Genomic DNA, 17,640 nt, shown 5'->3' with positions numbered 1-17,640 from the left:
GCACGCTCGAACGACAACTGAAGAGATAGCGAGCCCGACAGCACGATTTCCACTTACAGCCAGTGCACGGTCTTACAGACTTACAGCCTTACAGCCTTACAGACTTACAGCAGCGTGTCTTGTAATAAGGTCTCGGCATGGCAGCGAACAAGAATGCTATTATCGCACAGTGAGTGCATTGGCGCAGGATGTCGAGAAGCAATATTTTTTAAGGAAAAGGTTAGTAAACTTTATTAACAGATCAACGATAGTTCATCGACAATCGCTAAGTGAATAGATATGGAACATTTACCTATGTAAATGTAATACGAATAGTTAAAAATAATTATTTATTTATATATGTATCTATATATACATATATATATATATATTGTTCCAATATAATTTAACAATAAAGATACACGAAATTTGTTAAATTATAAGATATATATAAAAAAGAATTCGAAAGAAAATCAAAAGAAATCAATGAATTCGCTTATTCAAGCAACAAGTGACGTGTCAGTTAAGTCAGGATGTGATTCATCTGAAGAAAAAAAATTAAAATAATTAGGTTCTCCAGATCGTGACAGGTTCAATCATTAATTGTGAAAAAATATGAGCTCTTGTAATCGAGAAATTACTCTTTTGCATACATATAAATGATCGATCGACTAAAATAACAAGAAAAATTACATTTAAAAATGCATTTTAGAAATATTATTTCAAGAAACTCTTGTGTGACAATAACGACTACGATTAGATAAGTTAAAAATGTAAGTGTGCCGCGTTAATATAGAGAACGTTCGAGTTGAAAACAATCAGTTTTTGTCGTTGCGTTTGGTCAATGAAACCTATATATTACGAAGTTCTAAACAAAAGTGACAAAACTTTTATGCAACTAATTGTCAGTGATTTATATTATTAAAACAAAAGTATATAGTTATTTTCCAAAAAACAGTGATATATATAATTATTTATATATATATATTATTTTTAAATAGAGAAACCATATATAAGACATAAAAGACAGGAGGTAAATTCATCTTCTATTTTTTTTCTATTTGCAAACTTCTAATTACGCGTTATTTTCATGAAATTCATTTTGTTACACGCGAGTCTAAGAATGACTAATGCCATGCGTCAGAATTGTTCTTTTTATCACTCCACAGATATGTGTGTGTGTGTCTGTGTGTGTGTGTGTGTAAGTATCAATGATTCTTAATATTCAGCGATTCCAACTATTACATAATTATTTTACGAGATAAATATTAGAAAAAAATATTAAAAGTTATAGAAAGAGAACAATCTTTTTTTCTTAATACATACATAAGTAAATAATACCTATCTTTGTTTGGATTTGAAGTGAAGCGTAAAAGGCCATGTGAATAAACGATAATTCTTTTAAAAACGATTATCATGAGTTTGAGAAGTTAATACGATAATGAATCCACGTAGTTTAATTACGTACGAATTTGTATTTCAAGATCTTTTAAATCGCATTTCAATTCGTTTCGAAAGAATGCATTTTCGTATTTTATTCTGTACGATAATATTGTGAGATTAGAACACTACAGATCTTTACATTCAACAAATTCAACATTTTTTCTTCGTTCTAAACAAAAAAAAAATTGTAATTTTTATTAAAAAAAAAAAAAAACAAAACAAAATTTCAAAAATAAAAATTCATATACTCCGCAAATAATTAAAAGATTTATATGAATTGAAGACTTGAAATGCAAATCTTTTTTTCTAATAAAATGTACAATAATATATCTCTTCTACAAAGGAACCAGAATCGAATTGGAAACTCTCTATTTGTTCGTGACATATATGTATACGTATATTTGTCGATTATCTTACGATGACGATTTCTTTTGTACCAATAAATATCTCCCTATGAGGCTGGTTATCGTCTTAAGAAAAATAAGAAAGGAAGGAAGTGAAGACGATATAATCGTATTCCTCGAAATCAAAACGTTATTCCAAATGAAATAATCTGCCAAAGTATCAGATTTCAATGAATAGTAACGTCATGATAATGCATTAATCGACATATTTATATCGACATATATATAATTCTTAACTTGATAAATATTTTTGAATGAGTTTAATCTTTATAACAATTTACAATTTTTCCAATGTAAGATTTAGTACTTTTTATGTTCTTCTTAGATTGTCCATATGTTATCTTCTATTATAAAAACTGATTTTATAAAAATAAAATCGTCGTTATATCTGTTAAAATTGTATTACATATGAAAAAGCGAAATATCGATTTAAGGTATTTATGAAAAGGTCGATATATCTCATCCTCTTGATCTATTAAAAGGATTAAGATTTAATAATATCGATCGGTAGATCAACTAAAATCTACAGTAGTAAAAGTATTAAAAAAAGTAATCGTGTTTGATATTTCTTTATATCATTTCTTAAAAATTTAGTAAAAGTAAAAAAAGAAAGTTAAGAAAAATGTCCTTATAAAAATGAATGTTAGCGAGCTGCGTTATAATAACTTTAACGCCGCTTGCTTCACATATAAACCTTTCGATTGTCAATTCGATTCTAGAGGAAATACGAAAAATCGATGTATGCTGCTATTAGGAAAAAAAAAAAAAACAGAGAAAAGAGAAAGGAAAAGGGAAAAAAATGAGAGACGAAGTTGTGAGAATGAAGGAGAGTTTGACCAATGAGCGGTCCGAAATAAGCGCCATCTAACCCTATGTACCTGACCCTTAAGATCAAGTTCTAGACTAGCTACTTAAACAAAAATCATTCATCAGTACGCGAGAAGCTCTGGTCGATTTCACCGTAATCGATCGATCTCGATTGCCGTGAACTTTGCCGATTTCTTGTTTCCTTCTGCTGAAGTTTTTCAAAATAGGATGGATAAAAAATACGAAGAGGAACAATATTGTAAGAAAAACTCTAACGGTGGCCATAAATCGAGATCTTTCATCGATCAAAAAATTCCAAGGATCTTCACAATGGGCACTACTAAAAGGATATGTCGTGATGATAACAGCAAATGGAGTAAGTCGATTTTCTTTCTTTTCTTTTTTCTTTGATTGTATATTTACAAAGACGATAGTCGTCAATAAAAATAAAATGATTAACCTCCATCGCGATAATCAATGACGATCTTATCGTCATGGATGGCTTTTAAGATCGTTTTATACATTCGATATTTCTAGGTTTCCGATCGTCGACAATGGTCCGTTAAGTAAAAAGAACAACGTGAGAATCGATAGTCGCGTTCTTCGCGTTGTCGTTACGTCGATAACAATTGTTTTATTCTAGAAACAAATATCTCGTTGAAAAAATCGATTGTGTAAAGATTAACAAATTAATTAATTCACAATTAATAAGTTATTTTTTTATTAAGGATTTTCAGCGTCTATTTGTCAAGGCTTTTTTCAATTTCTCAATTTTTCTACTTTTGTTGATATAGTTATTATCCAAAAAACAAAAAAGAAATATATATATATATTTACACGTATGTACATAGAAAGAGAGAGAGAAATTGCATTATTATCTTGCATGAAAATAGACAAACGAGTGCTGTTGCTTGAATAACGATTCGTTTCATCGGTTCCCTTTGTTGAGAATATTATTGTAATACATCGGATCAATCGTTTAATTCTTCTCCCAAAATATTTATATAAATCTATTTCTCCATTTACACGGTTGTTTGAATAAATAAAAACCTCGTAAGAAAGAATACAGTTCGTATGGAAAGATAAAAGAATAGTTTTTCAGATGAATAGTTTATACGAACAATCAATCAGTTATTTTCAATAAAAACCGTGAATACCATCGAATAAAACTCTATTTAGTTTCAATGAAATATTTTTTCATCTAACGATTCTTTATTCTCTACGGAAACATAACAAAGATTATTATCCGCACGTGCCTACTTATCATTCTTTCTTTCGGTCTTATCGCCTTTTGGATTAGGCCCTTGTAATACGACATAAAAGGACGCTAGACAAAGGACTAAAATATCGAGGTGTTATCGAAAATTTTTTTAAGTACATATTTACTCACCTTTCTAGGGAATGATAATTATAATAGAAAATATTCTTTTTGATAGAACTGAAGTAAAATAGAAAATATACACGTGTAAAAAGAGGATTAGATTTGTGTATATAAAGATGATGCATATTTTCACTCTCTTTCTCTCTCTCTCTCTTTCAATATAACAATGTGTACGTAAAAGCCATTAATAAAGGTACGATTTTGCCATCTTTAGATATTGTTTGAAATATTCCTTTAAGAAAAAAGAAAAGACATTTTTAAATCAAAGTTTTTCTCTTAGATAACACACGTTTTCGAACTCATCGACCCATATTAAATGATAAAGTTCCCGACGTGACCGAACAAATGGAAGCTAGTAGAAAAATTTTACAATTGGTTACGGATTTCAACTATTCGTTGACGCAGATCAATGGACAGAGAAAATTTGGACCACCATTAGATTGGACCGGTCCAGCGCCTGGTCCTGGATGCGAGATCTTCGTAGGGAAAATTCCAAGAACACTTTACGAACACGATATTTATCCGATCTTTAGTTCGGTCGGAAGTATCTATGAAATTCGTTTAATGATGGATTTCTCAGGAAGAAATCGAGGTTATTGTTTCATAATGTATACTAAGCCAGAAGATGCATCTCGTGCCGTTAAGGAGCTTAATCGTTATGAGATATGTCGTGGTCATAAAATCGGCGTCGTCACTAGTATTAATCATTGTCGATTACATATCAAACAATTGCCATTGGATATCGAAGCTGAGACGGTTGTCAAGGTATCGATGTTTCGTCATTATTTAAAAAATTTCAAAAAGAAAAAAAGTAAAAGACAAATATAGCAAAACATTTACGTAACGATTTTCAGCGAATTTACGAGATCACCGACGACGTTAACGAAGTAGCAGTCTATCGTGACACCAATGGATCCGAATGTTACGCATTAATATGCTACAAAACTCATAGAGGTGCCGCGATGGGTAGAAGACGATTAGTACCCGAAGCAGCAACTCTTTTTCCTGGTGGTAAAATTATCATCGATTGGGCACATCCTAATCTCTATCCGTCGGACGTGGTAAGTATCCTTATATCATAATTGAATTATTCGCGTGAACTGCTTTTGAGAGAATAATTCAATAATCGATATACGAATCTATGTTATATATTTATCGTTAATTTGCAATCAAAATTGTTGCGGATGAATGTATCAAAAGTTTTCTTTGAGCAATATGAAAAAACTTGTTCTTCGAAGGTTTAACGAATATTCGAAAAGATAGAAATGATTATATTCGTGTTTGCGATAGATAAAAAGGTAATCGTCATTTTCTAAAAGTCAACGAAGAACAATGACGTCGGTCATCCCTGGTCTCACGTAAAAACGGAACGTGGGTACTTTCGCTGCTTGATTATTTCTCTACGGACGGCATTACGATCCGTGAGAAGCACAAGAATTACTCGTTCAAAAGTGAATCGTTTGCTAAAATCGTCTCGATCACGTGCGAACGTCCTTGCAGTTCCTTCAGTTAAAAATCTTTGCCATGGTTCTTTACATTTCCTGTTTCACGCCACGCGCATTCTTTTTTAATTTAACAAAGTAATTCAATTATGTCATTAACAGAGATCAAACAGCGTATGTTAGTTATTATAGAAGAATTATTCACTTGTATTTTCAGATTTAGAAATGATATTTTAATTTTGATACGTCACGAAAAGTTCTACAGGAATTGTTAAATTTTAGAATTTTTTAAATATTTAATGCCATATACGTTTAAATATTTAATTAAAATTTTTATCTATAAAATTTAAATGATCTTCTGTAAAAAATTTCAAAAACTCGCATGGTAAAGTAATTATCGATAGGATGTACTTAGTTCCGAATTGATCGCTGATTGTCGCCACCATCAACCTACCGACGTTGCTTCTGTCTCTCACTTCAGTCTATTGGTTGATCGCGTATAGTTATTTTCCGTTCGGTAATTCTCGTGTTGTTGCTTGCTTCGAGGATCTTTCTTGTTACCTTTAACTATTTAAAACACTATCGAGATGGAGACAAACGAGTACAGTGATTATCGAAGCCCATTAGCGACGAGATACGCGTCGAAGGAAATGCGGTACAACTTCAGCGAGCAAAAAAAGTTCAGCACGTGGCGACAACTCTGGGTCTACCTTGCAAAAGCTGAAATGGTTAGTAATTTCAATTTGCATCGATTGAGTTCGATATGGTTTATCATAACCAGTCACATTCTACGTATCTATTCGCGTCGTTAAGAAGTTTGTTTTTTAATTCTTTATCGTCTTGCATAATGACAATAACTGTATCACTTATTGCGTACAAAATTTTTTATATAACATATATACTTGTTACTTTATTTTTAGGATAATCATTAATTACGTTGATCGTTCAAATGTATTTATTCTGTAAGATCTTAAACGAACTTAAATTGCTACGATTATTATTAAATTAATGCTTGAAACGATCACAATTTTAGGCTATTATAAAAGTGTTTAAAAAGTTACAACATATTGTAGGAATATGATAGCATTAGTAAACACCTTCTTTTCTAGAATAGAGGTTATCAGTGTTATTCTATGGGATATCGATTTTTATCCTAAGCAGATGCATCGTAATCGAAACAAGTTCTTGTTCAAAAAAAAAAAAAAATATAAAAGAAGGGTTGATTGCAAACTGGTTATGACATCTTACCGAATCTTTCGCAAACACGAATTATCGCAATTCGTTAGTGCACTTAATGGAACATAAATTGCTGTAATATGTAATGAAAATGTGTATATATAAATTTTATTTTCATAACCGAGAATCGATATGATCAATTTTTCTGCGTCGATAAAGAAGTAATTATCCTTATCCAGTGTGGATATAGGCGAATATAGATCCGATAAAGAAAATGATTTTCTTTGCAAATTGCGATTTCGACGAAAGACCACGTAGAATAGCATATAAAATAGGAATTGCTGATAACAGTTGGAGGAGAGTGGTACTTGCGACCAGGATGGCAACGTTACGTTGACGAAGACCTTCATTCGTTCCACAGAGATGAAACCAATGTCGGCTCGAAATTTCTCAAAAATAGAATATGGATTAACTCGTGACATAATCGAGAACAACGCTACAAATAATTTGGGAAAGCTTTATAAATCTTTGCCACCGATTTCATCGACTGCACAACTTACTCGATCGAGAAGTTTACCTTCGAATTTTGGTAAAAAAATATCTTTTAGAATGTCTTATTCTATCTGTACTGATCATGAACATTTCAAATCATCGTGTAAGATATCTTTGTCGTATGTTATATACGATACTTAATTGACTTTGAATAATCTCAGATCAATCCATCTCTTCGACGTTCGAGCGATCCAGCGTGCAAAATCATCGAAAAACAAAAAGATTCAACGAACTGAATCAATGCAATTGGAATGCGTCAAGAACTCACCAAAACAACGCAGCTATGGGACTTAATTATACAAAAAAAGTCAACAATATTATACCGAGATTGTATGGTTTTACGAAGTTTAAAAGTAACAGAAAATCAAATCTTTTGGCAAAGCACATCGAAGAATCGAAAGAGTCCAGTTGTCAAGTAGGAGGAAAAATCGTACCTAATCCTTGTCAGCGACATGTATTCATCAAAGGTAACTTCGATTTAGGAGTACAGCATCATCCATCTTCGAATCTGTATATCCCAGAAAAAACAAATTTCTCGAAAACAGAAATTTCAAAGGATTCTCTATCTTCGAATTTCAATTCTTTCGCTTTGCCGTTTTTACAACAGAATAGTCGAGTTTGTAGCAATAATATTTCAAGCCATTGTAATATCGAAGAATCATCTTCTAGTAAAAATCCAATGTTTAACGATCCAACTAACATCGATGATCCTAATGAGAGAGATGTTACTCTAAGATGGAAGGAGAGAGGAAAGACTCTGTTTCAGTCGCAGGAAAGATTGTGGCAAAACGGATTTGTTCAATCCAATCCATTTTATCAAGTGAACGGCATATTACAATCTTATTCCAATTTGGCCAATAATTTTCATGAAAACAATTCACCGATGACTTTGAACCGTCAGGATCAAAATAATCCTTTTTATTTTTCCATGCATGTACCAAAAATGCCAATTCGAATCTGTCCGGAACAACAAATGTTTCAAGGTTTCAATATAAATAATTTTCAGAATTTTAATCAGAATCGATTGTTAGGTGATAATTGTTCACAGAAAATCGTTTACGAAAATTTTATACCTGCCAATATGACGGACACCAACGCATGTTATTCTCTTTGGCCGGTTAGTCGATTCGATCAAGAAACCAATAATTGTACAAATCTTGTTAATAATCTTTTTTTATCATCGGCGGCATCACCGGATTGTCAGTCGCAAAATCGATTGTCTTCGGAATTCCATTTGAAGGACAACGTTTTTGAATTTAAGTATTCTCAGGGCAGACCTATTCTTAACAGAACATTTGTAAATGATGATTATTAATATTAATAGCATCGTTTATTTCCTTTTTTTTTTTTTTTAATTTCTTACTCTATTTCTAATTAGTTTAATCGTTGTTAGCATATAACTTATAGTGCTATGTTAAAATCTCACAGTGTCAAAACTTTAATAAGACTTCCATAATGGCGTTAAGTAACGAATCAATAATTATCACTGGATAACAAAAATGAATGTGATTCAACAGTATTGCTTTTATAAATCACGTTTTCTATTTAAATGTTATGATCTATAACTTGGATATCGACGAATGCATCCATTTTATTAATTTTTCTAATGTTTTTCGTTGTTAATATTTTATTACATTTATAAAGAACACGAGCAAGCTGTGTATAGTTTAATATCTTTACAATCAGTAATGTATTGCACTATTACTTTTTTTTCCCTTTTTCTTCGATTATATCAATATCAATTTTGCATGAATTTAAAATGTATTCAATAATAAAATAATTTACACGAGATGTAAAAAAAAAAAGGTAAAACAAAAAAGAATTAATTCTTTGCATGAATTTAAAATGTATTCAATAATAAAATAATTTTACACGAGATGTAAAAAAAAGCTAAAACAAAAAAGAATTAATTTCGTACTGTTTTTATCTTAACGAAAGTATGTTTGTCCAGTGAAATTCTTTTTATGTTAACAGTGTTATGTTCAAATAAATATTTCTATCAATGTACAATATTTACATGTACTATGATTATTATTAGTTTAAAATATTCGACTAAAGTAGATTACAAATATTGTTGTTTTGTTAACTTCAATCGGTGACACCTTCTCAACGTCGTGATAACAATAATCGTTTTGCAAAAGAATCTAGAAAATGTTTGAATCACATAAATACCAAGTTCGAATTATATCATAAATCAGTAAATTACTTACGTTTTAATTCATGAAAAATCACAGACGTTAAAACTATTTAATATTGTAATTGGCCACATCTCCTACAGTAAGTAAGTTTTTCCTCGTATTCCTGTAAACAAAATTAATTTATATCTACAAATGATTTTATCAATATCTTACGATTAAGAAAACACTTTGGAAACTTAGAAAAATGTAGAAACAACTCCTTTGTTACTTGCATTTTTTATATTTCCAGAGTCAAAATTCTCTTGTGAAATATCTTCACTTTGATTCGTAATATTCAGTACCTAAATAAAATTATTAATTTGTCAAAGTCATAAAAAATTATTAAATTTTTATACTTTTCTTTCAATGCTTTGTAAATATTATAATACTAAAAGATATAAACTTGCGAAAATCGGAAATAAAAAAATGGGAGAAGAAGAGACAGAAAAAAAGAAAAATGAAAAAAACGATAATCAATAATGGTAACAAAAAAAAAAAGAGATCACAATCTTTATAAAAGAAATAAGGACTTTTTTTTACCATCTCTTTTCTACATTTCGTGCACATGATTATATTTGTCGTAGCTGTAATCGGGAGAGTAGTAAACAGCTCCTTTAAGAGACGAAATTAAAATATTGTAATGGAGGTTTATTATTTAAATAATTTTTTTAGATAATTGAAAATTTACCAACATCTGAAGGGTCAATATCACCTTGAATATATGGCTTTTCTATTTCAGTGGCGACAAAAGTCTCGCATTCCCTGAAGATAATAAAAATGATAATGGTAGAAAAATATAGAAATATTAAAGTACTTACGGTAGGAATATTGGATCAATTCTATTGTTTCGTTGAAAAACCGATGATATGGTTCTAGTTCTAACACAATGTGGATGTTCAATGATTTCCTGCCTAATTTATAATATATCAAAAAAATGTCAATTGTAAATTATTTAGAAATTTATATAGTTGAATTTTTCTATAAATAATTACAACGACGTACGGGATTATGGGCATGCAAAAATTCTGCATGTAATTCTGTTCGTTAGTTTTTATTTCCTTCAGATCCTTTTTCTTTATGTCTTCTAATGGTAAAAATCTCGAATATGTACGATTATCATCCTTTCTGTCCTTCAGCCCTGTCGCATATCCTGATTTCTTAAGTTTTTTATTTTGTTTCAATGGATTAGATTGCTCTCTGATTTTTCGACCTTTACTCGTAGGATTATCATTTGTATCTGACTTCGGTATCCTCGAACTTAAAATTTGATTTTGTCGTACTTCTTTAATATCATTTTTTTTAATGTCTGCAAAATATATGTATTCTATCCTCTTTACGTTATGTAACATACTCTTTACATACTCTTTTGTGTGCGTGTGTGTATGTTTTTAGTTTCATTTTATTCGATATCCTTACCTTCTTTATCATTCTTAATTTGCAGAGGAGGGTTCATCTTCTCATTCCCGTTATTACATTTTTCTAATTCGATACTACCCGACGCAGAAATTGAATTTAAAGACTCGATTTCTTGAATTTGTCCTATCTTACATTCATTTTTCGAATACAACAGCGAAGCCATTGAATTTTCGGTTTGCTGATAGACTGCGACGTGAGTTCCGTTTTGAGATTCTTCATTATTAGCCAATATTACAGGTTGTCCGTGTGGCGGAATGTAACTAAAAAATAAAATAAGATAAAACGTGTGTTAGAAATGAGATAGATAATTGTCGAAACAATGTTTTAAGGTTTACGTGGTAACGATGTTTTCTTTGGATCCAGTCGAAGACACTATTTCCATTTTTGTGCTTGGTGATGCACAGTGTACTGTTACAGTCATCTTTGTAAAACCTTTGAAAAAGAATTTCTTTTTTGAAAAAGAATTTCTTTTATTACGCGCGCGCGCTCTACGGGTGTCTATGTATGTTGTGTGTAACAAAATCAATATATATGTATATCGAGTCTGTTAAGAAGTTTATACCAATTATAAGCATAGTGATTTAAATCGTATGAATTTATTCACGCATTCAATTAAAAAGTAGAACTTAGTTTTTTTGATATTGTAATTTATATTGAACAATTATTCTTCAGAAAGTTATATTTGGTTTGGACTTTCTTTTATATACATTCGTTCATTCGTCGGTCTCTTTATTAACTTGTGCTTTCTATGGTCTTTCAGTTACGTTTTAGAAACGTTTCTTACTCGTTAAGACTCGAGACTCATTGTTTTTCGAATAATCTCGTACATTCTCCATCATTTGCAATGGATTATCCACCGTTTGTACTTCATGCTCTGTCATTTGCACTTCATACTCTCCCGTTTGCATTTCATGATCTCTTATTTGTACTTCATCCTCTCCCACTTGTATTTGTTTTTCTACCATTCGGCCCTTTAACACGTTTTTCTGATCACCATTTGGATTGGAGTCTGGATTGCCTCGTTTTTTCTGTCCCGTTTGTACTTCAGGCTTACAATTGCAACTGTATAGCATGAAAATTATTTAACCTTAATACTCTTATAAACGTCAGTTTCGAAGAGATTAATAGATATCGAATTAGAAAATTAGCATTCTTCGTTGCCAAGGTATAAACTCACTTGGGACAACATGGCGTAGCGACAGCTCCACGTAGAAACTGGATAATCGCTGAACAAGGTGCACATTCATTAGAAAGCTGTGTCGTCGTCAAAATTCCTTGAGTTTGAAGTTGTTGATTGCAAAACTCGCATCTACTCGTGGTTTGTACCAGAACTTCTTTCAAATCAGATTTAGATGTCTGCTGCTTTTTTAAGTTATATTTTATATTATTTATTCAATTAGGTTCTTTTTCATAATTAGCTGCTCTATCTTTCATTTACTAGCCTGAGATTCTTCGACAGATACATTTTTCGGATTTGTTTGAATTGCGGCGATTTTTACAGCTACTGACGGGGTACTAGTCGGACGATCGGCGTACTCTCGTCGATGACCAATGGTCGTTTTTCGCAAGCCGTGATCCGGTGTGGTATTTTCAGTAGTTAATGGTAATTTTATGGCGCTAATGCTAGTCGATGCATCACGTTTCTTATACTGAGTACCACGTATATACATTGGCTTTTAACAACAAAATCGCATATAAATTTATATTTGTGTACATACATATATATATATATATATCGATAATAATAAAAGTAAAATATACTTCTGTCGGTACAGTTGTTGCTATAACTGGTATACTTATTCCCTTGGAAAGGATATCCTTTTCCTCACAAGTTTTTTGATACATTCTACACTTATTTTTCCAGATACTATAACGATAAAAGTATTTTTATATTCTTAGATTTTCCTAATAAATAACAGAAAGTGTTAATGATTCGATTATTACGAAGCTCGAAACTCACGAAAGTACAATCAAAATGTCGATCAGGAAGAGTAGTGATAGAACGAAACTGAAGAATATCATTGTAGTTTTTATTAGGTGAAAAGCGTTACCGGTATGTGATAATAGAAGTAAGAATAAACTGATAATAAAATAGATCAGGAAACCCAGGAAGGCGAACGTAAACATCTGTCATAAAGTAGCATAATTCTTAGTATATTAACGGATAATGTGATTAATTCATACGTTTGATTTTATAAAATAATTGTTTAAAATTAATTAATTTTGTTACATAATAGATTATTTTTACCGGTGTGAGACGTAAACTATGTTCACCGTATTGAGAAATTATTTCCACACTCATGACAAAGGCATAGATACCGTTTATAATAATTAATGAAAGGCAAATGATTGTAGACAATGGTGTCCCGGGTATCCAAAATATATATATGGTCAGAAAAAATAGGAACATTGACAAGAGCTAAATCGATAAAATTTCTCGAAATTAATTCATCCGAGATATGCACGATATTGCACTTGCTTTACTTACAAATTGAAAAACTCTAAGAGGCTTTAATACAGCCGTATATACGGTATCCTCTTCTTGATAAAAAAATAGTTTCTTTGATCGACTAGGTTTTTTGACGTTCTTATCTGATAAAAAAAAACAATTTTTTAAAAGTGACTCATTTTTCAATAATCGTCATTAAACTCACCTGCTCTAAGCATATTTTTTTTACAATTGAATATAAGGAATATATATTAAACCTTCTGTCAAATAATTCTGTACGAATCGTCTATTCCTGTGTCATCGTATATCGATTTCTTTTGTTTATCTCCATCATACGGGTTGGCTATGATTATGGCTTTCTTATTTACGATCCCCTTATATATAGATCTTTTAATTTACAGAAAACGAATGGTTTTTTTCAATGATTGTATTTATAATCAATTGAAATGAAACTTTTATTATACGTGCTCGTATTATCTTTTTATGAATCATAAACTTGGTACAAATAAATTTTATATAGAGATTCGAGTAAAAGTAATAAAATTTGTTCAATATCCGTACAAGAAGATTAAAAGAACGTCGATTAGATATACGATAGAAGCAATCACGGATAAAACAATCGCCGTCATGAGTTTCCAAGTATCATTCACTTCCTCTCTTCTAGTAACACTAAAAATTTGGAACGCAGCTAGTAATATGATTACCGCACCGACTACTCCGAATAGGAACATCTAAAAATAATAAAAGTTTATAATCTATATATATTTTTATACATTAGATCAATCATTTAGATAAGCCAGCGAATACTTATTACTTTTTATAAAAATATACAAAAGAAAAACTCTGACCAACCGGTGTTTCCGTTATTGGATCGCCACCAAGTTGGCTGATAATATCAATAAATGTTATGAAGAGAAATGTACCAAATGCCAAAAACAAAAGAATTTTGTCTATTTCTGTGTAAGGAGATTTATTGAAGCATGTGTAGATGGTTAAGGCAATGAGGGAAGCCAGTAATATCTAAATCATACAAAAATCTTATAAAATCGTCTCAAAAATAAATTTTTAACAATTGTTGTTTGACTACTCACGAATTGTACAATTCGTATAGGTTTTACCATCGGCACATTTTCGAAATCTTCATCGTACGGTATTTCCTGTTCCTGAGGATAAAATTGTAGATTGTAAGTATTTGGTATCATGAATTAATTTCACTCAAGTTTATCATGTGTCATCTCCTAAACAATTTATATTCGTTTATAAAAGTATTAGTTACGTATTTAACCATAATCGAACATATCCGATTAAAATTTCTTAGATCAACTTGAATATGGTAAGGAATTAATTTCATCACATGATCGATATTATTTTATAACCGTATATATACAGTATGTCCGGTTTATATGTATTATTGTAAGTATTAAAAATGAAAAAAAATATTTTAGAAGAATGTGGTGTCAGGTCGTAGTGATAATTATTAGATTTTGTAAAATTTACATTAAAATTTTTAAATAGAACCTTATATTTATCATGATTACATATTTTTATAGCTAATATCGAACCATTTTCAAAAGACTATCCTATCTATATACATGCGTTTTGCATATGCCGTTGTTGACTTATTAAGCTTCAAATTTGATATAGCTCCTGCATTAGCATTACACAGCAGAAAAATTGTTTGGTGAGACTTCGTATGCTTTTACGCTAATTTCAAAGAAATGATAGAAACAATTGACAAAGAAATGATTGACAATGATAACATTCGTCTGAAATATTTTTTGAATTTTTAATAATCACGGAAATAATCCCATGTATACATTTAAACCGGACTTTAAATAACATTACTGAATATATGTAACTTTTTTTTATATCATTTTATTGTTTCAATTATATCGTACAGTTTGTTGATAATAATTACTTAACTTAGTGAAAACTGAAAGTATATTAAAATAACTTGCCTATTATTTAATTGTACAAGTGATCAAGGTGCTGCTATGTTAGACAATTTGGTGTATAATAGTTACATAGTGAATATCAAAGAATTATGAACGATAGCAATTTCCTTACTAACGTTCTAACATAAATGTTTAATATAAATCGATAATACGTATAAAATATTCATTTGTAAATATTATACTACTTCACGAATTATCATTATTATCATTAATATATATGGACGGATTCATTGCTTATAATTATATACGTACCTATGCATATTAATTAATTACGTAACATTAAGATTTCTTATAAGATATATTGTATAAACTTTGGACTTCAGCGTTGTATATACGTAAATATTCATAGTATTTTTCTTCCGAAAAATCATTTAGAATCTGAGGACTCTAAATTACGTTGATATTTGCGAGCACTCCGAGCAGACAGATATAATAGTATTATAAAAGTTAAAATTGATTTCATTAATTAGAAATTACAAATGGATCTGATTTCGATAATATTTTTTTTACGAACACATTAGGTGGTAATTCTTATCTTTCAGATAACCATTCGATCACGAAATCTTTCTTTTAAATTCGAATATCGATGAATATTTATTATTTATTGACAAATATTATTGATTTATTATGCCTCAAAAATAATGCTTTCGTTCGAGCTGATCATCCGTTTTTATAAGTTTTCTTTATGTTCTCGTTGAATATTTTAGAATCAAAAAAATTTCTGCAACGAAAGTCAAAGCGTTTATAAGGACGAAAATCGCAGAGGATATTAACATGTCCATATATTGTTTGCTCGGATATAATTCATTATTTTGCATGTGATAGTAGGGCCTTTGAATGGTACGCCAGTTGTGAATGATTAGGCTACCGGCTACTATATGTAGAATCGCACCCAACGAGGAAAATATTATCATCTGTAAAAAATGAAATCAAAAAAAAAAAAGAAAAGAATTAAAGTAAACAGTTCTATACAAAATAATTGAATAAAAATTTCATTACAGAAATTGAAATTGTTTTATCAACGAAATAAAACGATGTTTAAACAAAATTTTTCGATTACTCATAAAACTGAGTCACGTAAGATCGATTACGATTTTCAAACACGTAATCAGAAAAGTCATTCTTAGAGATTGATTTGTTAGCTGTTGTATGAATTATTACGTCGCAATCGTAAAAATACTTTATATCGAAAAATGAATTTTCCTTGTTTTGATGTTCGCGGAGATTATTTTAAAAATTATTCAAAGACTTATGCTTAGGGAAAGTGTTCACTATGTATTCTTCTTCGTACAAAGAAAAAAAGAAAAAACATTTCAATAAAAAACGTTAATTAAAAAACGATTTGACATTTGAATAATTAATTGGACGTGTTGTAAAAATCATATAAGGACATGACAGACAACTAATGAATTTCGTGCGTGAATCAAATGTTTTACGAAGTATCGCGAACAACAGGTTTTCCATGTTACGTTATAACAAGTTCCAATCGTCCGTTAAGCGTGTAATGATACTATTACATCCGGTGCATACTCACGAAGGAAAGGAGATGTTGCTTATAAATACTTGTGGACCTTGATGCGACTTCTAATTATTATCGTATACGTCGTGACTAATGAGTCAGCTATATAAACGAATCGAAAAAATTCTTTGCATGCTATGATACGTGTTTATCTATGTGTCTCATTACGTTACAATTAATATCGATATCACTTTTTGAGCAATAGTTACGAAACACGCCTATATAATCTTGACGAACAAACGATTGAAAATCTTCTCAACACTTACCGTTCTTTTTGGTAATCGATCACCGAGCAAATGACATATGATAAAAAGCGAATTTATCATAATATAACCAGCCACTGTTACATAAATGAATGCTGCATCGTCTAATTTAAATCGTGGCTTGTTAAAGACCCGTTGGAACGAATTTAAAGGATCAACCAAGAGGCCAATCGCGAAGATGGCTAAAATCTGTGAATATAAATGTATTTCGTCAATCTTTTTTTTTATCTTTCTTAAATTTTATTTCAATTAATATTTTTGATCGATTGATAGTAATGTATAGCTGGTATATATATATATATATATATATATATATATATATATATATACATATATATATTATATATACAAGTATATACTCACAATTTCGATCACTTTGAAAAAGATGGGAATATGTTTTGAGATTCTGTTCTCCTTGGGAACTTGAGTTGTCCGCTGATTTTCGTCGGCCATTCTGACCCTACGATGTTTTCCCCTACTGTCGCCCAGCTTGGAGAATTACTAGATCTACCTTTAACGACGATCAATATCTTTTATTATACCTTTGCGAGAACACCCTACGACATACGCAGTGATAAACATCGTTACATTGGGGTTGATTTATAAAAAGGGGCAGATAGATGAGGGTGAAAACAGCAGTAAAATTGCACGTTTCTGTCTGTCTTTATGAGTTCGTA

At 30.5% G+C, this 17,640-nt stretch overlaps 5 protein-coding genes across 9 annotated transcripts in view; 2 read left to right on the top strand and 3 right to left on the bottom strand.

Annotated features, from left to right (window-relative positions):
* The first annotated feature begins 71 nt into the window (after nt 1-71).
* LOC122628532 lies at nt 72-8,712 on the top strand. The gene is made up of 7 exons (XM_043810921.1): nt 72-219; nt 2,760-2,892; nt 2,953-3,009; nt 4,295-4,779; nt 4,869-5,075; nt 6,984-7,221; nt 7,346-8,712. Exons 1-7 carry the CDS (start codon nt 154-156, stop codon nt 8,497-8,499), a joined length of 2,340 nt encoding a protein of 779 aa, XP_043666856.1. The 5' UTR covers nt 72-153; the 3' UTR covers nt 8,500-8,712.
* LOC122628540 (adenylosuccinate lyase) overlaps nt 5,926-17,640 on the top strand; it is a 25,499-nt gene continuing 13,784 nt past the window's right edge. Inside the window, exon 1 of the mRNA XM_043810941.1 lies at nt 5,926-6,184. Coding sequence (XP_043666876.1) covers nt 6,044-6,184 — 141 coding nt within the window. The 5' untranslated portion in view covers nt 5,926-6,043. The remainder of the gene's footprint in view (nt 6,185-17,640) is intronic.
* On the bottom strand, nt 9,026-13,603 carry LOC122628536. 4 transcript variants are annotated; one of them, XM_043810929.1, is made up of 13 exons: nt 12,539-13,603; nt 12,220-12,450; nt 11,955-12,136; nt 11,562-11,839; nt 11,113-11,209; nt 10,778-11,037; nt 10,364-10,667; nt 10,180-10,272; nt 10,054-10,123; nt 9,902-9,973; nt 9,595-9,663; nt 9,395-9,485; nt 9,026-9,328 (listed from the first exon to the last, which is right to left on the bottom strand). In XM_043810929.1, exons 1-12 carry the CDS (start codon nt 12,620-12,622, stop codon nt 9,432-9,434), a joined length of 1,794 nt encoding a protein of 597 aa, XP_043666864.1. In that variant the 5' UTR covers nt 12,623-13,603; the 3' UTR covers nt 9,026-9,328; nt 9,395-9,431. The 4 variants fall into 4 exon arrangements, 3 of the variants coding, with proteins under 3 accessions (XP_043666864.1, XP_043666863.1, XP_043666865.1); XM_043810928.1 differs by having other exon boundaries at nt 9,026-9,485; XR_006327066.1 differs by lacking the exon at nt 9,026-9,328 and having other exon boundaries at nt 9,430-9,485; nt 10,050-10,123.
* On the bottom strand, nt 13,632-14,570 carry LOC122628552. Its single transcript, XM_043810963.1, has 3 exons — nt 14,318-14,570; nt 14,079-14,246; nt 13,632-13,957 (listed from the first exon to the last, which is right to left on the bottom strand). Exons 1-3 carry the CDS (start codon nt 14,426-14,428, stop codon nt 13,775-13,777), a joined length of 462 nt encoding a protein of 153 aa, XP_043666898.1. The 5' UTR covers nt 14,429-14,570; the 3' UTR covers nt 13,632-13,774.
* Nucleotides 15,082-17,640, bottom strand: part of LOC122628549 — a 3,742-nt gene continuing 1,183 nt past the window's right edge. Inside the window, exons 2-4 of one of the 2 annotated variants that reach the window (XM_043810958.1) lie at nt 17,327-17,520; nt 16,967-17,152; nt 15,082-16,095 (exon numbers count right to left, since the gene is read on the bottom strand). In XM_043810958.1, the coding sequence (XP_043666893.1) occupies nt 15,865-16,095; nt 16,967-17,152; nt 17,327-17,416 (507 nt within the window). In that variant the 5' untranslated portion in view covers nt 17,417-17,520 and the 3' untranslated portion in view covers nt 15,082-15,864. The remainder of the gene's footprint in view (nt 16,096-16,966; nt 17,153-17,326; nt 17,521-17,640) is intronic. The other variant, XM_043810957.1, reaches the window with a different exon arrangement.

This window comes from Vespula pensylvanica, chromosome 4 (assembly GCF_014466175.1).
Source record: "Vespula pensylvanica isolate Volc-1 chromosome 4, ASM1446617v1, whole genome shotgun sequence".
Lineage (NCBI taxonomy): Eukaryota > Metazoa > Arthropoda > Insecta > Hymenoptera > Vespidae > Vespula > Vespula pensylvanica.
Note: the sequence above shows the minus strand (reverse complement) of the source record. Positions and strands in the feature narration are given on the sequence as shown.